At 41.2% G+C, this 17,180-nt stretch overlaps 2 protein-coding genes across 3 annotated transcripts in view; one reads left to right on the top strand and one right to left on the bottom strand.

The window, feature by feature from the left end:
- The first annotated feature begins 268 nt into the window (after positions 1 to 268).
- pnpo (pyridoxamine 5'-phosphate oxidase) lies at positions 269 to 12,081 on the top strand. 2 transcript variants are annotated; one of them, XM_084160335.1, is made up of 8 exons: positions 269 to 1,420; positions 3,291 to 3,415; positions 3,512 to 3,611; positions 9,700 to 9,753; positions 10,268 to 10,396; positions 10,512 to 10,582; positions 10,793 to 10,959; positions 11,165 to 12,081. In XM_084160335.1, exons 1-7 carry the CDS (start codon positions 1,376 to 1,378, stop codon positions 10,956 to 10,958), a joined length of 690 nt encoding a protein of 229 aa, XP_084016461.1. In that variant the 5' UTR covers positions 269 to 1,375; the 3' UTR covers position 10,959; positions 11,165 to 12,081. The 2 variants fall into 2 exon arrangements, with proteins under 2 accessions (XP_084016461.1, XP_084016460.1); XM_084160334.1 differs by having other exon boundaries at positions 10,793 to 12,081.
- The window catches only part of prr15lb (proline rich 15 like b), a 5,622-nt gene continuing 444 nt past the window's right edge, over positions 12,003 to 17,180 (bottom strand). The window contains exon 2 of the mRNA XM_084160357.1: positions 12,003 to 13,170. Within this exon, the coding sequence (XP_084016483.1) occupies positions 12,810 to 13,139 (330 nt within the window). The 5' untranslated portion in view covers positions 13,140 to 13,170 and the 3' untranslated portion in view covers positions 12,003 to 12,809. The remainder of the gene's footprint in view (positions 13,171 to 17,180) is intronic.

The raw sequence follows: 17,180 nt of genomic DNA, 5'->3' as shown, positions 1-17,180 counted from the left end.
GGTCGTTTTATTCCAAGTTCCCAGTTGTTTTGAACGCACTTAAGTCAGAGATTTCCGAGTTCCCAGTTGTTTTGAACGCGGCAAGTAGTGTCAGTAGTTTGGCACTTTCAATGCCGCGTTCAAAACAACTGAAAGAACCACAAGACAACAACGAACTCGTAAAATCATGACGTCGGTGATCTTCATTTCGGAAAGTCGGCCTCTAGACAGATGCCCGAGTTACAGATTTTTTCCAATTCGGAGCTCGTTTTTTCTCGAGTTCCCAGTTGTCATGAACGGACTGATGTCGGAGCTTTCCGAGTTCCCAGTTGCTTTGAACGAGGCAGTTGTTTAAATCATCGAAGTCATCTTACATTTTGCACTAAAATGAACATGTATGCCTTTGAAGTCGTAATTTTACTCTGTGAAATTATGGATAAATGCGACGACAGTGTAAAATATTCAGATTGATTTTGATTTGTATTTATCGATGAAGTTACAAAACTCAACCAGAGAGAAAGAGTCGAAGCAACAGGGTTTACTCCGCCCAAAATCTGTCCACGAAAATAAGACCACGAAGTGAGGAATTTTTTGTATGGAGGTCAATGAGCGTGTCGAATTTGGTCAACAAAATATTGAATTGCTAAATAGAGCTTATTTGATCGAATAAACGTTTCGTAATGGCTATGTTGTTACGAATGCACTGGTATAAGTGGACGCACGTGGCATTTCGTCAACTTTGAAAAAACTACTTTATATCGAGTTGTGCCTGAGGTGCATTCAGTTCGCTTGAATGTTTGCTACATTGCGGAACGGTTTGTAGTTAGCAACACATTTCTCCAAAACGTTTTTGAACAGACTGAGGTACGTTTGCTCCATAGAGACATATACTGTGCCATTATAGCATCTGTGACAGCTTGGGCAGTGCCATTGTGCTACAACCCATAGGAATCCCCAGTTGACTACTTTAAAAGGGTGGACGTATGGTGGAAGCCTTCAATGGCGCTTGCTAAAACGGCCTTTTGGCCACTAGAGGCCTCTGTCATTCTCTATGGTTTGCTCCTGTTTGGTCGGTGTGGCTTGACGCAATGAGTGACGTTTTTAAAGGGAAGTGGCCATGCTGACAGCGTTCTCCAACCAACAACCCAACCCCAATTTCAACTGGACGTTTAGTACAGCACCATTTAAAAAAAAAAAAATCATTTAGCAGACGCTCTTATCCAGAGCGACTTACAGTTTAGTGAGTGTATACATTATTTGTTATTTTATTTTTCTTACATTGAATAATATCAGTGAAATAGGAAAACACTTTCATCCCCAGGCCTCTTTGATAGCTTGCCGTCGAGCCTTATTTTCTCAGTCCTTTTGCACGAAAACTACCAGTGATTCTACAGCCATGGATCTCAGTGGCATGCGAAAAAAATACAAAGGAGACGAAGAGGTGAGAATAGACAAGTTTGATTGCTTACCTCCTTGTTATGACACAACCTCACCTTTCTAATTTGGGTGAATGACTATAAAGATATCAATGGCAGGTGCAGCTACTTACATATTACAGAGGCACAACAATGCCTAGCCAGTTTGCTCGCATTGTTTCAATTGTGTATTAATTACCACTGTTTTGGAGTGGAAATTACGTTGATGACCCCAACATTTTCATTGCATCAAGTATGATATGTCAATTCTATGTTCTTTAGTCATATGTCAAATCTGCTCACAAAGCTGACTTTGCTTACGTGCAGCGTCTTGTGATGTAATGAAGTCCTCTGTAGCTCAATTGGTAGAGCATGGCGCTTGTAACGCCAGAGTAGTGGGTTCGATCCCCAGGACCACCCATACATAAAAATGTATGCGCACATGACTGTAAGTCGCTTTGGATAAAAGCGTCTGCTAAATGGCATATTAATGAAGGGGCTTCTCTCCTCCAACAGCTCCTCCCTCCACTGGCAAAGGGAGCACAAGGGCCCCTATTATATATCAGGGGCCCAATCAGGCGGTTGTAACATTACAGAGCGTGTTGTAAAACAGATAGTGTAGTCCCGCCCACCCGACTAGAATCACTACTCTCAGCAGGTCTGACCTAGAGTATGTGGACAACTACAAATACCTAGGTGTCTGGTTAGACTGTAAACTCTCCTTCCAGACTCACATTAAGCATCTCCAATCAAAAGTTAGATCTAGAATTGGCTTCCTATTTCGCAACAAAGCCTCCTTCACTCATGCTGCCAAACATGCCCTCGTAAAACTGACTATCCTACCGATCCTTGACTTCGGTGATGTCATTTACAAAATAGCCTCCAACACTCTACTCAGCAAATTGGATGTAGTCTATCACAGTGCCATCCGTTTTGTCACCAAAGCCCCGTATACTACCCACCATTGTGACCTGTACGCTCTTGTTGGCTGGCCCTCACTACATATTCGTCGCCAAACCCACTGGCTCCAGGTCATCTATAAATCACTGCTAGGCAAATCCCCATCTTACCTTAGCTCACTGGTCACCATAGCAACACTCACCCGTAGTCTGAAATCCAGCAGGTATATCTCACTGGTCATCCCCAATGCCAACACCTCCTTTGGCCGCCATTCCTTCCAGTTCTCTGCTGCCAATGACTGGAACGAACTGCAAAAATCTCTGAAGCGGGAGACTCTTATCTCCCTCACTAACTTTAAGCGTTAGTTGTCAGAGCAGCTTACCGATCACTGCACCTGTACACAGCCATTCTGAAATTAGCCCACCCAACTACCTCATCCCCATATTGTTATTTATTTTGCTAATTTGCACCCCAGTATCTCTATTTGCACATCATCTTTTGCACATCTATCATTCCAGTGTTAATACGAAATTGTAATTATTTTGCACTATGGCCTATTTATTGCCTTACCTCCGTAACTTACTACATTCGCACACACTGTATATATATTTTCTGTTTGTATTTTTGACTTTATGTTTTGTTTACCCCATATGTAACTCTGTGTTGTTGTTTTTATCGCACTGCTTTGCTTTATCTTGGCCAGGTCGCAGTTGTAAATGAGAACTTGTTCTCAACTGGCTTAACTGGTTAAATAAAGGTGAAATAAAAAAATGTAGAATAGAGAATTGTGTCACCTATAGTCATAACATATTTATAATCTGCAACGTTCTGAAGTTTCACCTCACTGCGTAGCCTACACCCCAGTAATTGGAGTGATCAGAACTTAATTGAAGATGTCATAATAAACATGATACAAAATTGATTTCCCTAAATGCTTATGACTTCAATGTAATGTGCATTTTGATGTAAAAGTCTCATTATGTAAACTTGTTTTAGTGCTTTGAAGAGAATCAGCTTGTTTCTCTGGACCCCATCAAGCAGTTTGGAGATTGGTTTGATCAAGCCACAAAGTGTCCTGAAATTGGAGAGCCCAATGCAATGTGCATTGCCACATCTACCAAGTGAGTACCCCCATAAGTAGTCCCTAAAACACAATGCTTGCTTCTTAAGCTAAATTGTAACACATTTTCTATAAATTTGTCTGTTTTTCCATAAAGAGATGGACGTCCATCTGCTCGTATGGTCTTGTTAAAAGGCTACAGTAATGAAGGCTTCCGTTTCTTTACCAACTACGAGAGCCGGAAAGGTGGAGAGTTGGTTAGTATCTGCTACTGTCACTAGGCAGGCATCTTCCTCCCTTTCCTCTCAAGTGCATGTGTAGCAGGTGGGGATGTGTGAAACTTACTCCTCAGCCTGAAGTGTCGCCACTTGCGCCAGTGAATAGCTAGCTTTTCACGTGGCGCCGACTGGTAAGACGCTTCAGGAGGTCATGTACAGTGCCTTCGGAAAGTATTTAGACCCCTTGACTTTTTCCACATTTTGTTACGAGACAGCCTTATTCTAAAATTGATTAAATAAAAAAAGGTTCTCAATCTACACACAATACCCCATAATGACAAAGCGAAAACAGGTTTTTAGAATTTTTTGCAAATGTATTAAAGATTAAAAACAGATACATTATTTACATAAGTATTCAGATCCTTTTGTTATGAGACTCGAAATTGAGCTCAGGTGCATCCTGTTTCCATTGATCGTCCTTGAGATGTTTCTAAAACTTGATTGGAGTCCACCTGTGGTAAATTCAATTGATTGGACATGATTTGGAAAGGCACACACCTGTCTATATAAGGTCCCACAGTTGACAGTGCATGTCAGAGCAAAAACCAAACCATTAGGTTGAAGGAATTGTCCGTAGAGCTCCGAGACAGGATTGTGTCGAGGCACAGATCTGGGGAAGGGTACCAAAACATTTCTGCAGCATTGAAGGTCCCCAAGAACACAGTTGCCTCCATCATTCTTAAATGGAAAAAGTTTGGAACCACCAAGACTCTTCCTAGAGCTGGCCAAACTGAGCAATCTGGGGAGAAGGGCCTTGGTCAGGGAGGTGACAAAGAACCTGATTGTCACTCTGACAGAGCTCTAGAGTTCCTCTGTGGAGATGGGAGAACCTTCCAGAAGGACAACCATCTCTGCAGCACTCCACCAATCAGGCCTTTACTCCTCAGTAAAAGGCACATGACGGCCCGCTTGGAGTTTGCCAAAAGGCACCTAAAGACTCTCAGACCATGAGAAACAAGATTCTCTGGTCTGATGAAACCAAGATTGAACTCTTTGGCCTGAATGCCAAACGTCACATCTGGAGGAAACCTGGAACCATCCCTATGGTGAAGCATGGTGGTGGCAGAATCATGCTGTGGGGATGTTTTTAAGCGGCAGGGACTGGGAGACTAGTCAGGATCGAGGTAAAGATGAACGGAGCAAAGTGCAGAGAGATCCTTGATGAAAACCTGCTCCAGAGCTCTCAGGACCTCAGACTGGGGCGAAGGTTCACCTTCCAACAGGACAACGACCCTAAGTACACAGCCAAGACAACGAGGGAGTGGCTTCGGGACAAGTCTCTGAATGTCTTTGAGTGGCCCAGCCAGAGCCCAGGCTTAAACCTGATCGAACATCTCTGGAGAGACCTGAAAATAGCTGTGCAGCAACACACCCCATCCAACCTGACAGAGTTTGAGAGGATCTGCAGAGAAGAATGGGAGAAACTCCCCAAATACAGGTGTGCCAAGTTTGTAGCATCATAACCAAGAAGACTCGACGCTGTAATCGCTGCCAAAGGTGCTTCAACAAAGTACTGAATAAAGGGTCTGAATACTTATGTACATTTAATTTGTCCTTTTATTTTTAATAAATTAGCAAAAACTTTGAAAAACCTGTTTTTGTTTGTCATTATGGGGTATTGTGTGTAGGTTGATGAGGGGGGGGGGGGGGGGAACAATTTAATCAATTTTTGAATAAGGCTGTAACCTAACAAAATGTGGAAAAAGTCAAGGGATCTGAATAATAGTTGAAAAATATATGGCAAATAGAAATCCAATATGGATGGTGTTAAGAGATACAGTTGAAGTCGGAAGTTTACATACACTTAGGTTGGAGTCATTAAAACTCGTTTTTCAACCACTCCACAAATTTCTTGTTAAAAAACTATACTTTTGGCAAGTCAGTTAGGACATCTACTTTGTGCATGACACAAGTAATTTTTCCAACAATTGTTTACAGACAGATTATTTCACTTATAATTCACTGTATCACAATTCCGGTGGGTCAGAAGTTTACATACACTAAGTTGACTGTGCCTTTAAACAGCTTGGAAAATTCCAGAAAATGATGTCATGGATTTAGAAGCTTCTGATAGGCTAATTGACATCATATGAGTCAATTGGAGGTGTACCTGTGGATGTATTTCAAGGCCTACCTTCAAACGCCGTGCCTCTTTGCTTGACATCATGGGAAAATCTAAAGAAATCAGCCAAGACCTGAGGGAAAAAAATGGTAGACCTCCACAAGTCTGGTTCATCCTTGGGAGCAATTTCCAAATGCCTGAAGGTACCACGTTCATCTGTACAAACAACAGTACGCAAGTATAAACACCATGGGACCACGCAGCTGTCATACCGCTCAGGAAGGAGACGCGTTCTGTCTCCTAGAGATGAACGTACTTTGGTGCGAAAAGTGCAAATCAATCCCAGAAGAACAGCAAAGGACCTAGTGAAGATGCTAGAGGAAACGGGTACAAAAGTATCTATATCCACTGTAAAACGAGTCCTATATCGACATAACCTGAAAGGCCGCTCAGCAAGGAAGAAGCCACTGCTCCAAAACCACCATAAAAAAGCCAGACTACAGTTTGCAACTGCACATGGGGACAAAGATCGTACTTTTTGGAGAAATGTCCTCTGGTCTGATGAAACAAAAATAGAACTGTTTGGCCATAATGACCATCGTTATGTTTGGAGGAAAAAGGGGAAGGCTTGCAAGCCGAAGAACACCATCCCAACCGTGAAGCACTGGGGTGGCAGCATCATGCTCTGGGGGTGCTTTGCTGCAGGAGGGACTGGTGCACTTCACAAAATAGATGGCATCATCAGGAAGGAAAATTGTGTGGATATATTGAAGCAACATCTCAGACATCAGTCAGGAAGTTAAAGCTTGGGTCTTCCAAATGGACAATGACCCCAAGCATACATCCAAAGTTGTGGCAAAATGGCTTAAGGACAACAAAGTCAAGGTATTGGAGTGGCCATCACAAAGCCCTGACCTCAATCCTATAGAAAATGTTTGGGCAGAACTCAAAAAGCGTGTGCGAGCAAGGAGGCCTACAAACCTGACTCAGTTACACCAGCTCTGTCAGGAGGAATGGGCCAAAATTCACCCAGCTTATTGTGGGAAGCTTGTGGAAGGCTACCTGAAACGTTTGACCCAAGTTAAACAATTTAAAGGCAATGCTACCAAATACTAATTGAGTGTATGTAAGCTTCTGACCTACTGGGAATGTGATTTAAATAAATAAAAGCTGAAATAAATCATTCTCTCTTTGAGATTCTTAAAATAAAGTGTTGATCCTATCTGACCTAAGACAGGGAATTTTTACTAGGATTAAATGTCAGGAATTGTGAAAAACTGATTTTAAATGTATTTGGCTAAGGTGTATGTAAACTTCTGACTTCAACTGTAGATGGGTGGTGTTGAATGGAGTTGAAGGATGGGACTAATAACAACTAATAACAACACAATAACTAATAATGTAAGCATACTGTGTCCATAATAAGTATATAGGTTATAGGTTGAGAGCTTTTATGAAAGAGCACAGTTAGAAAGATATGGCATATAGAAGCAAACCGGATGGACGTCATGAAAATGATTAGAGAGGTTGAGGGTAGAGGAAGTTCAGGAGTAAAAACAAACAAAATAGAATTATTGTAAAATTGACTGTGTCCATAATATGTATATAGTATGTATAAGCTGGAAGTAGAGGCCTAAGCATTGTTGTTTACTCCAATTAGGGAAGGGTTGGTGGGGTTGGAAAGTAACAAAGGGAAATATATTTTTTTAAAGGAAATGTATGTGTACAGTCGTGGTTAAAAGTTTTGAGAATGGCACAAATATTAATTTTCACAAAGTCTGCTGCCTCAGTTTTGATGATGGTAATTTGCATATACTCCAGAATGTCATGAAGAGTGATCAGATGAATTGCAATTAATTGCAAAGTCCCTCTTTGCCATGAAAATGAACTTAATCCCCCAAAAACATTTCCACTGCATTTCAGCCCTGCCACAAAAGGACCAGCTGCCATCATGTCAGTGATTCTCTCGTTAACACAGGTGAGAGTTTTGACGAGGACAAGGCTGGAGATCACTCTGTCATGCTGATTGAGTTAGAATAACAGACTGGAAGCTTTAGAAGGAGGGTGGTGCTTGAAATCATTGTTCTTCCTCTGTTAACCATGGTTACCTGCAAGGAAACACGTGCCGTCATCATTGCTTTGCACAAAAAGGGCTTCACAGGCAAGGATATTGCTGCTAGTAAGATTGCACCTAAATCAACCATTTATCGGATCATCAGGAACTTCAAGGAGAGAGGTTCAATGTTGTGAAGAAGGCTTCAGGGCGCCCAAGAAAGTCCAGCAAGCGCCAGGACCGTCTCCTAAAGCTGATTCAGCTGCGGGATCGGGGCACCACCAGTGCAGAGCTTGCTCAGGAATGGCAGCAGGCAGGTGTGAGTGCATCTGCACGCACAGTGAGGCAAATACTTTTGGAGGATGGCCTGGTGTCAAGAAGGGCAGCAAAGAAGCCACTTCTCTCCAGGAAAAACATCAGGGACAGATTTATATTCTGCAAAAGGTACAGGGATTGGACTGCTGAGGACTGGGGTAAAGTCATTTTCTCTGATGAATCCCCTTTCCGATTGTTTGGGGCATCCGAAAAATACCTTGTCCGGAGAAGACAAGGTGAGCGCTACCATCAGTCCCGTGTCACCACCCTCTAACTTTAAGCATCAGTTGTCAGAGCACCTTACCGATCACTGCACCTGTACACAGCCCATCTGAAATTAGCCCACCCAACTACCTCATCCCCATATTGTTATTTATTTTGCTCATTTGCACCCCAGTATCTCTATTTGCACATCATCTCTTGAACATCTATCATTCCAGTGTTAATACTAATTGTAATTATTTTGCACTATGGCCTATTTATTGCCTTACCTCCATAACTTGCTACATTTGCACATACTGTATATACATTTTCTGTTGTATTTTTGACTTTGTTTTGTTTTACCCCATATGTAACCCTGTTGTTTTTATCGCACTGCTTTGCTTTATCTTGGCCAGGTCGCAGTTGTAAATGAGAACTTGTTCTCAACTGGCTTACCTGGTTAAATAAAGGTGAAATAAAAAAATTTTTTTTAAATGCCAACAGTAAAGCATCTTGAGACCATTCATGTGTGTGGTTGCTTCTCAGCCAAGGGAGTGGGCTCACTCACAATTTTGCCTAAGAACAGAGCCATGAATAAAGAATGGTACCAACACATCCTCCGAGAGCAACTTCTCCCAACCATCCAAGAACAATTTGCCTTTTCCAGCATGATGGAGCACCTTGCCATAAGGCAAAAGTGATAACTAAGTGGGTCGGGGAACAAAACATCGACATTTTGGGTCCATGGCCAGGAAACTCCCCAGACCTTAATCCCATTGAGAACTTGGGGTCGATCCTCAAGAGGCGGGTGGACAAACAAAACCCACAAATTCTGACAAACTCCAAGCATTGATTATGCAAGAATGGTCTGCCATCAGTCAGGATGTGGCCCAAAAGTTAATTGACAGCATGCCAGGGCGGATTGCAGAGGTCTTGAAAAAGAAGGGTCAACACTGCAAATATTGACTCTTTGCATAAACTTAATGGAATTGTCAATAAAAGCCTTTGACACTTATGGAATGCTTGTACTTATATTTCAGTATACCATAGTAACATCTGACAAAAATATCTCATAACACTGACGCAGCAAACTTTGTGAAGACCAATACTTGTGTCATTCTCAACTTTTGACCACGACTGTGTTGTGTGTGTGTGTGTGTGTGTGTGTGTGTGTGTATATGTATATATATATATATATATATATATATTATTAAAGCTGATTTCCCCCCTAAATAATTTTTTTAGGGGGGTCTGAATACTTACCGAAGGCACTGTATGCTAGCAAGGCAGAGGTCCTGGGTTCGGGCCTTAGTGTGAGCTGATTCAGGAGGAAGTGGTACTTGCTAAGCAAGCAGCGTGACATCCTTTGCACCTGCACTACTAGATTATTTAGTTTTCCAATTTTACATCCGATATTTTCAAATCCCTTCCTGTAGGAGAGCAACCCTTACGCATGTCTGTGCTTTTACTGGGAGCCCATCAACCGGCAGGTATGTGCTTCATTTTACCTCTAAAAGTGTAGCGTACTTGTCAAGCCATTGTTTCAATATCTTCAAGTATCTTTGATTTGGTATGATGAGTATATTGTGATGTGGTTTTTGAACGAATTAAAGGGCAATTCCACCACTTTTCAACCTCATTTCATTATCTCCAGCACAATACCAGTGTCTACATATGTGAAGGGCACATTTCTATGGTTTGTAGAAAAATATATAAAGTTAAAGAGTTCTACCCGATGACATCATCAAAAGTAAAAAAAAAAAATTTAATGGTGATTTTCAAACACTGAGATTCGCAGTGAGCATTTTTTATTTTTTTACCTTTTCTTGTCTTTTTAACCACAGATCATAAACACGCCGTTTTCACATGTACACACTCGGATTGGGGCTGGAGATAAGAATATTAGGTTGAAAAGTTTTGGAATTTCCCTTTAACTAATGGAGGATGACACTGAATTTGCTGTACAATTAGTTGGCACCCACCTAAGAGTGTGTGTGTGTGCAGATCCGTATCGAGGGCAACGTGGAGAGAATCCCCTTCCAGAGCTCCTGTGACTACTTCCACTCCCGGCCCAAGAGTAGCCAGATCGGAGCCGTTGTGAGCAGGCAAAGCACTGCAGTCCCTGACAGAAATGTGAGGACCACCTATGCTACACCACTGTATTATAGAGATCCACCATTGGACTTATTGCCAAAATAGGGAAATTAATGAAATATGTTACATCTGACGGTTTTATATCACTCTGCAGTACCTGAGACAGAAAAATGCAGAGCTGGAAGAAAAGTACAAGGATACAGATGTCCCCATGCCCGACTACTGGTTAGTATGTTAAATCACCAAGAATTACTGTTTTAATTGAACAAAATGCTTCATGACTTTGCCAAACCTGTGCAGTAAGTTGTCTATCATGTAATCTCGGTTAACCCAGAACTAAAATCCGAGAAATTTGGTCAGATGCTATCCACGAGAGATTATCTACCATGTAAACCTGTTCTTGTTTTTGCCCGTTGTCCCTCTATCTTCCAACAGGGGAGGCTATATCGTCAAGCCTTACTTGATAGAGTTCTGGCAGGGTCAGACCAACAGGCTACATGACCGCATCGTCTTCACACGGCCGAAAAATGGAGAGAGTGTTCTAGAAGAGTATGAACATAATGCTGAGGCGGGCTGGGTCTACCAGAGGCTATCCCCTTGAGGTCAGTTACATTAGGGGAAATGGAGGCAAGGCTGGAGATTGGGCCCACCGTACAACTCACTCATGATGTCATCATCAATCAAATGACCACCATCATCTCAATGCAGTAGGAGCCTCTCATGTTGAATGGAAGACCTATTGATGTTGAATAACTACGTGTTATAGGATGTGTGTCTTAACAAGCTATAATTTGCTGTTCTTTTCAGGTGTTCTTGTTTAATACCAAATCAAGGAGAACGTTTCTGGTTGGTTAGGAAGCCTGATTGCCTGTTGTCTCCAGGGCAACAATGGGAAATTATTAACGTGAAGCGACTATACTGTCTAGCAACAGACCTGTGACGTAAGGTTTTCCAAATCTCAATATGCTGTATGACACACTTTACATTCCCTGACGCTTGAAGTGCAAAGTCTGTCTAGTACAGTAGTCAATGTTATATAATGATTGACAGTAAATCGGTAATCCAATGATCATGCGTTTCCGCAGACCTCAACAACCTCTAGAAAATCTGTACTTGTAAAAAGCACAATCTCCAGTACTGTCTGTCTGTTAATTAACATTTGTACATGAGTTCCACTGTATTGGAGCAGGGTTACATGTTCTGTCTAGCTGCTAATATGTCTTCTAATGGCTCAAATCCACAGCAGTTTCTCTGTCATAATGTAATACTCATTGCCTATTAGGCGGAAGTCCCTGTGTTGAATTTGTTATGGATTTATTGTCATGTCTGTGGCTCAAACTACCTTTTAATATAGTTCAATTAAGATTAGAAGAGTTTATGCGAGTTCATTTGTGCCAAGGTAATGATGTGTATAAAGTCAGTCATGTCTGAGAATGAGCTTGGATGTTAACTTGTTTTTCATGGTGTGTGAAGACCTCTGCATTCATGGCACTTTTGAATTGTGATAATCTAAATGGATCTGAAAAATCATGTTGAATTTGTAACTGAATACTCAGTGCTTTTTCTGGCCAAAAGATGTCAGTGTTGTATCAAAAAGCTACATTTGACCTTCCTGTAAGTATATTGCCATATTTGATATGTTTTTCTATCAACTTTATTCTATGCAGACCTTTTTAGCATGTTAGATGAAACAGAACTGTATATAAATAATCACGATCACATTATACTCTATGACTTGTTCTTATGGATAGACATGCCCTTTTCTGTGATCACTTCAGTACCATCTATCCCTCACATCTCTTGTCTGACTCCATTTACCCCAGCCTTGCCACCAACCGCATTCAGATGAAGTGACAAACTAGACGATAAATCCCTGATTGAGGGCTCAGTTTACACATTCTTACATCACCACGTCTTATGTCGTAACTAGACTTCTTCAAATCATTACAGGTCATTAAATATGCAAAATGTGTATATGTTTAACTAACATTTATAACAGACAAACCTTTGTAGCTAAACATATTTTTCATAATTTTCTTCTCATATACTACAGTGAAATATTCACTCCAGGTTACTGGTCATGAGCCCTTGTTCAGACACAGTCAACATATTTGTTGCCATATTCTTGGAAATCTTCAGCATTGTCCATTTTTCCAAAGTGCAGTGCGCTCAGGAATGAACTGGTGAAGGTACTTAGCTATCCACACAAAGATACCACACATTCTAATATGTTTGTGCATCAATGAACCTTGAACAGTGTTGTTTATTTGGGTGTGTGCGATAATTCAGCTGGGTACAGTATTATCTGTGTACTTGGGTGTGGAGCCCACCTTGGGAGTGTATATATGTTTTGTGCAAGTAAGAGTATGGCTGCGTTGTTGTCGTGAATGGTGTGGCTGTCTGTTGTGCATGCCTAAAAAAAGAGCCTAAACAGCAGGTACTTGGTTTTCTGCTATTTCTCTGCCCTGTGGTTCTCATCACTGATACTGTGTTCAGAGAACAGCATAGGGTTCTCAGCCAGTGTGGCACGGATCTTCTTCTTCTCCTTGAAGCGACCAGAGTGGGACACCTTAACATGGCGCCCTTTAGTGGCCGACTTATCCACGATCTTCTCCAGTCTGGCACTGAACTGGTTATCCATTGGGTCTGTGAGGAGCTGAGGGCTGTTGCAATGCTCCTTATTCCCAGTGTTATTGCCATACTCTGGGGGGATCTCGTACAGAACCTTGGCCTCAGACTTCTTACGTGAGAAGGTCAGCTTCCACCAGCTAGGGTCAGCCATGGCACAGACAGAAACTGGAGGGGGGATTGACCTAGGGAGGAAAGGGGCACCCGTTTATGTCAATCAGTACTGATGGTCTTTGTGAGAGTTACACAGCAAGAGGTTTCAAGTTGGGGGATTCTTGTGACAATGCTGACATGTTTTTTTGTAGTTGATTGCCTGACTAAGCTGACTCTTTCCTTACATTTCAGGGCAAAAAAGTGAAAATCATCCAGACCTTTAATATAATAGCATTCATTAGCTGACGATGATCAACTTTTATCTTGAGAGTTAAAGTCACACTCCAGCTATTTGTGAACTTTTCCTGTTGAAAAACATAAGTATAAATACCGTAATGTACACAAAATCACACACTTACCAGGAAGAAAAATAGTTTTGAGCAAAATAGTGTCTTTAAGACAACTGAAAACTTCAAGGAGTAGGCTATTCAAAGAGTTGGTCTGATGTGATGTCATCTGCCTCCCCTCTTGCAATAGAGAACAAAAGAGGAAAGGCCCACCCCGCCACTTGTGCCTTGTCATGACATACCTGGAACACCTACTGAGAAGTTCCTTTTGTTAAGTAAATCAGGTGATAAATGAGGTGAAAAGGAGCCTGGAGGATGTCTTTAAGTGTGTCTTAGTAGACCTGCCAACCCCCCCCCCCCCCCCCCCCCCCCCCCCCCCCAAAAAAAAATACTGTTAGAGGCTGCCATCCATGCTAAATCAATCTATGATGGGGTGATACACAAAGTTAGGCCGGTTGCCATGTTACATTTTTAAAGGCCATTTTAAATAAATAATTAGTCATTTAGCAGACGCTCTTATCCAGAGCGACTTACAGGAGCAATTAGGGTTAAGTGCCTTGCTCAAGGGCACATCGACAGATTTTTCACCTAGTCGGCTCGGGGATTAGAACCAGCGACCTTTCGGTTACTGGCACAACGCTCTTAACCATTAAGCTACCTGCCGCCATTTTCAAGGGGTCAAAGGTCAAATGTGGTGAAAATTGCCATAATGGAAATTCTAATATATTTAGGTCAAATATCCTAAAAATCTCAACAAAACTGAGTGGATTATCTTAGCATATAAATACAAATGGACTATGTAATCATACATACTACTTAGACTATGGAATAAACATATTTCCAGTTACTTTTGGCATAATGATTATGCTTTAAGCCATGCATATACGCAGAAAAAGCATATGTTCCATAATTTTGGTCAAACTTGGCCTTTTTCAGACAAAAAGACACTTAGCACTTTACGTTATGAGGATCCGACATTCTGGGGCAGAGACATTGGAACTACAGGGTCAAGTGTAAATGCAGTCAAAGTTGACATTTTTGAGGTAATGATAGATTTTGGCCATATTCACTGAATATAAAGAAAAAAATTGCACTATTGCCTGGGACAAGTGAACTGAGCAGTCGTGCTAGTTGAGCCTGCTCTGAGGTTTCCCCATGGGGCAAAAAAAAAGAAGTGAAAACAACCAAGAATTCCATTAGCCTAAAACTTATCTTATTATCTAATTCCTCCCCATTGTTTAAGTTGTTTACGTGAAAGACAAGAAAATCTATGGCATTTATGGCAGTCGGGCAAGTTGAGCCTGCTCTCAGAATTGTTTTACCAAAATACAAACAATTCCAGTCCTGATCTTTCTCATTTCTCCCATATGTGAAGGCAAATGCTTTCAAGCACGTTTTCCAGGTTGGCTGGTCTACTTTATCTGTGTCTAAAGTCTGTGTACTTATCTTATGAGTGTGTATTTGCCAGAGTATTCATGCTGTAAATTGTTAACTCCCTTGTTAGCAGTCTCTATCACATCTCAGTGATAAGAAAGGCTGATCGAGGAGATTACTCATCTGACATCTGAGACCTGCTCTCAGCTGATAAATTAACCAACACATTGAGAGGATCTCGTGTCTCTTCCCTGTGATCTGATATGAACTCAGAAAAAAACGTTCAGATGATGAGAAAGCAACTTGTTTCCTGAATCCACTCTAGATACTATGCAAGTGCAAAGGATCAGCAGGACTGGACTATTGTCAACACCACCACAATACAAACTGCAACCTTTTACATTTTCTATTTGCGTGACACAAACCAAATGCAAACCAATGGACGCATAAATGCAAACAAGTAGCAATTACAAGAGCACACATATTAAGCCCAGGTATTGTGATGCTTTGTTCTCCACTGTCAGTATGAGGTGTGGCCCAGCTCAGTCACCTGGCAGCCTTTTAGCCAACATCCGTTCCAGTTGAAATGCTAATAGTAATAGACTCACCCTTTTCGGATGATCATTTTAGCATGGTGTTGTAAGAATACAGGCATACCAGAGATTTTTTTTATAATGTGAGCTGTTTTGAGTATACCACAGTGTGATAAGTGATGGGGTTAACAGATGTATCATGTTGTCTAACATTAATAGCATTGGAGTAGGTAATATTCAAGTTTCCTTGAGTTGTTTGGTGCAACATACAATGGAGATGGCAAGAATGAGACAATGCCATGTTGCCAGGCAACCAAGCAAGTGAATGCCACAGAAACATACTTGTTACAGTCTATCATAGTCAAAAAAATAAAGCAACATATTTATAAGTTGGGTTGGTTCCGTGGGAACTCCCTGTTTATTTGCTTAAAACGCCCTTATCTGTTCTTATTTGGCTGTAGTCTACAAATTCTAATTTAAATGCAACAAGTAACCGCTGAATTTTCATTGCCCTTAGTTTTCCCAACCCCATGGCACGAAGAAGCAGATACGGTTGCTCTCCAAGATGAGCTTTTATGGCTTTGTAGTATTCCTAAAAGGGTGCAGTTATCCTCCTGGATCAAAGTGTTGGACTCCTGTTCCCTGCCAACTTCCTGACTAACTATGACATAATAATTTATAGGGTTTGTAAATAGTCAATTAACTGATTATTAACCCTTTATTTTCAATGTATATAAATGTTTCATAAATGGTACCTTAAAGCTAGAATCTGCAGTTGAAACAATAACAAAGTGGGTATCCCGCCTCTGTTTTGGTGAAAAGCTGAGGGATGGACCTGGAGAAATGTAATCACTCTCAAATTCATAGACAGAGCTTTGGATGCAAGGACTGACCATATCAAAATTATAGCTTTAACTATACAGTGTTTGTTTATATTTACGTAGTTTACAAACATTAGAGTAACAAAAAACATATTTTGTGTTCTGATGGGGTACGACAGTGGAACTAAGCTCACGAGGCATTTCTAAGTTATAAATTAATTATATATACCTGTTGATTCTTGACGAGTATAAGTCCAAAAATGTATGTAGCAACTAAGGATTCTAGCTAATGGCTAATGGCAAAGTGTTACCTGAAATAGTTCAACCAGGGTTAGATTGATAACTTTGAACATTATTCTACCGTCTCTCTGACATCTTTGACTTTACCTTTACAAAGAGAACTCATAAGACTCATTTGGAGTTCTCAGTAGGTCCTGTTTAATAAGTTACTCTGTGTTCTGCAAAGCTTCAAAGATCACAGTGAAGGAACACCATGTTCACGCTGAACACTGAGAAATCACTAACTGAGTACAAAGCCTTTCAATGATACAGTGTTCGAGCTTCAGAAAGGTGGATCCAAGGACATCTACTGTACTGTATGCCTGAGCTTCACTGAACACAGAGCTGGAATGTTGCAACAGTCTTGGGTTTCACCCTGGCTGCCAGGTTTCCTTAGCCTGGTTGCCATCTCTGTTCAACTATTGCATTCCACTCCTTGCCACTCCTGTCATTTGCCAAAGAGATTGGCATATGTCTTTGGCAAATGACAGGAGTGGCAAGGAGTGGAATGTTAGCTAAAAAGACTGGTAACCAAACTAAGGTTCACTGCTGACCCGTAATATTGAGGTTGGATAGGATGCTCAGAGGACGCTCTGATTTCTCACATAGCTATGGCCCTCGTGTCTATCCATGTTTCATGTTTATCAGTTGTAACCTATCTGGACAGTTCAAATAATTATTTTTTACATGGTTGAAGGGCTGGCCTCCTCTGCACATGGCTTGTACCCAGTTGATTTGGCATGTTTGA

This window comes from Coregonus lavaretus (assembly GCF_964263955.1).
Source record: "Coregonus lavaretus genome assembly, chromosome: 1".
NCBI lineage: Eukaryota > Metazoa > Chordata > Actinopteri > Salmoniformes > Salmonidae > Coregonus > Coregonus lavaretus.
The sequence above is the reverse complement of the archived record's forward strand: the minus strand, read 5'-3'. Positions and strand labels throughout refer to the sequence as shown.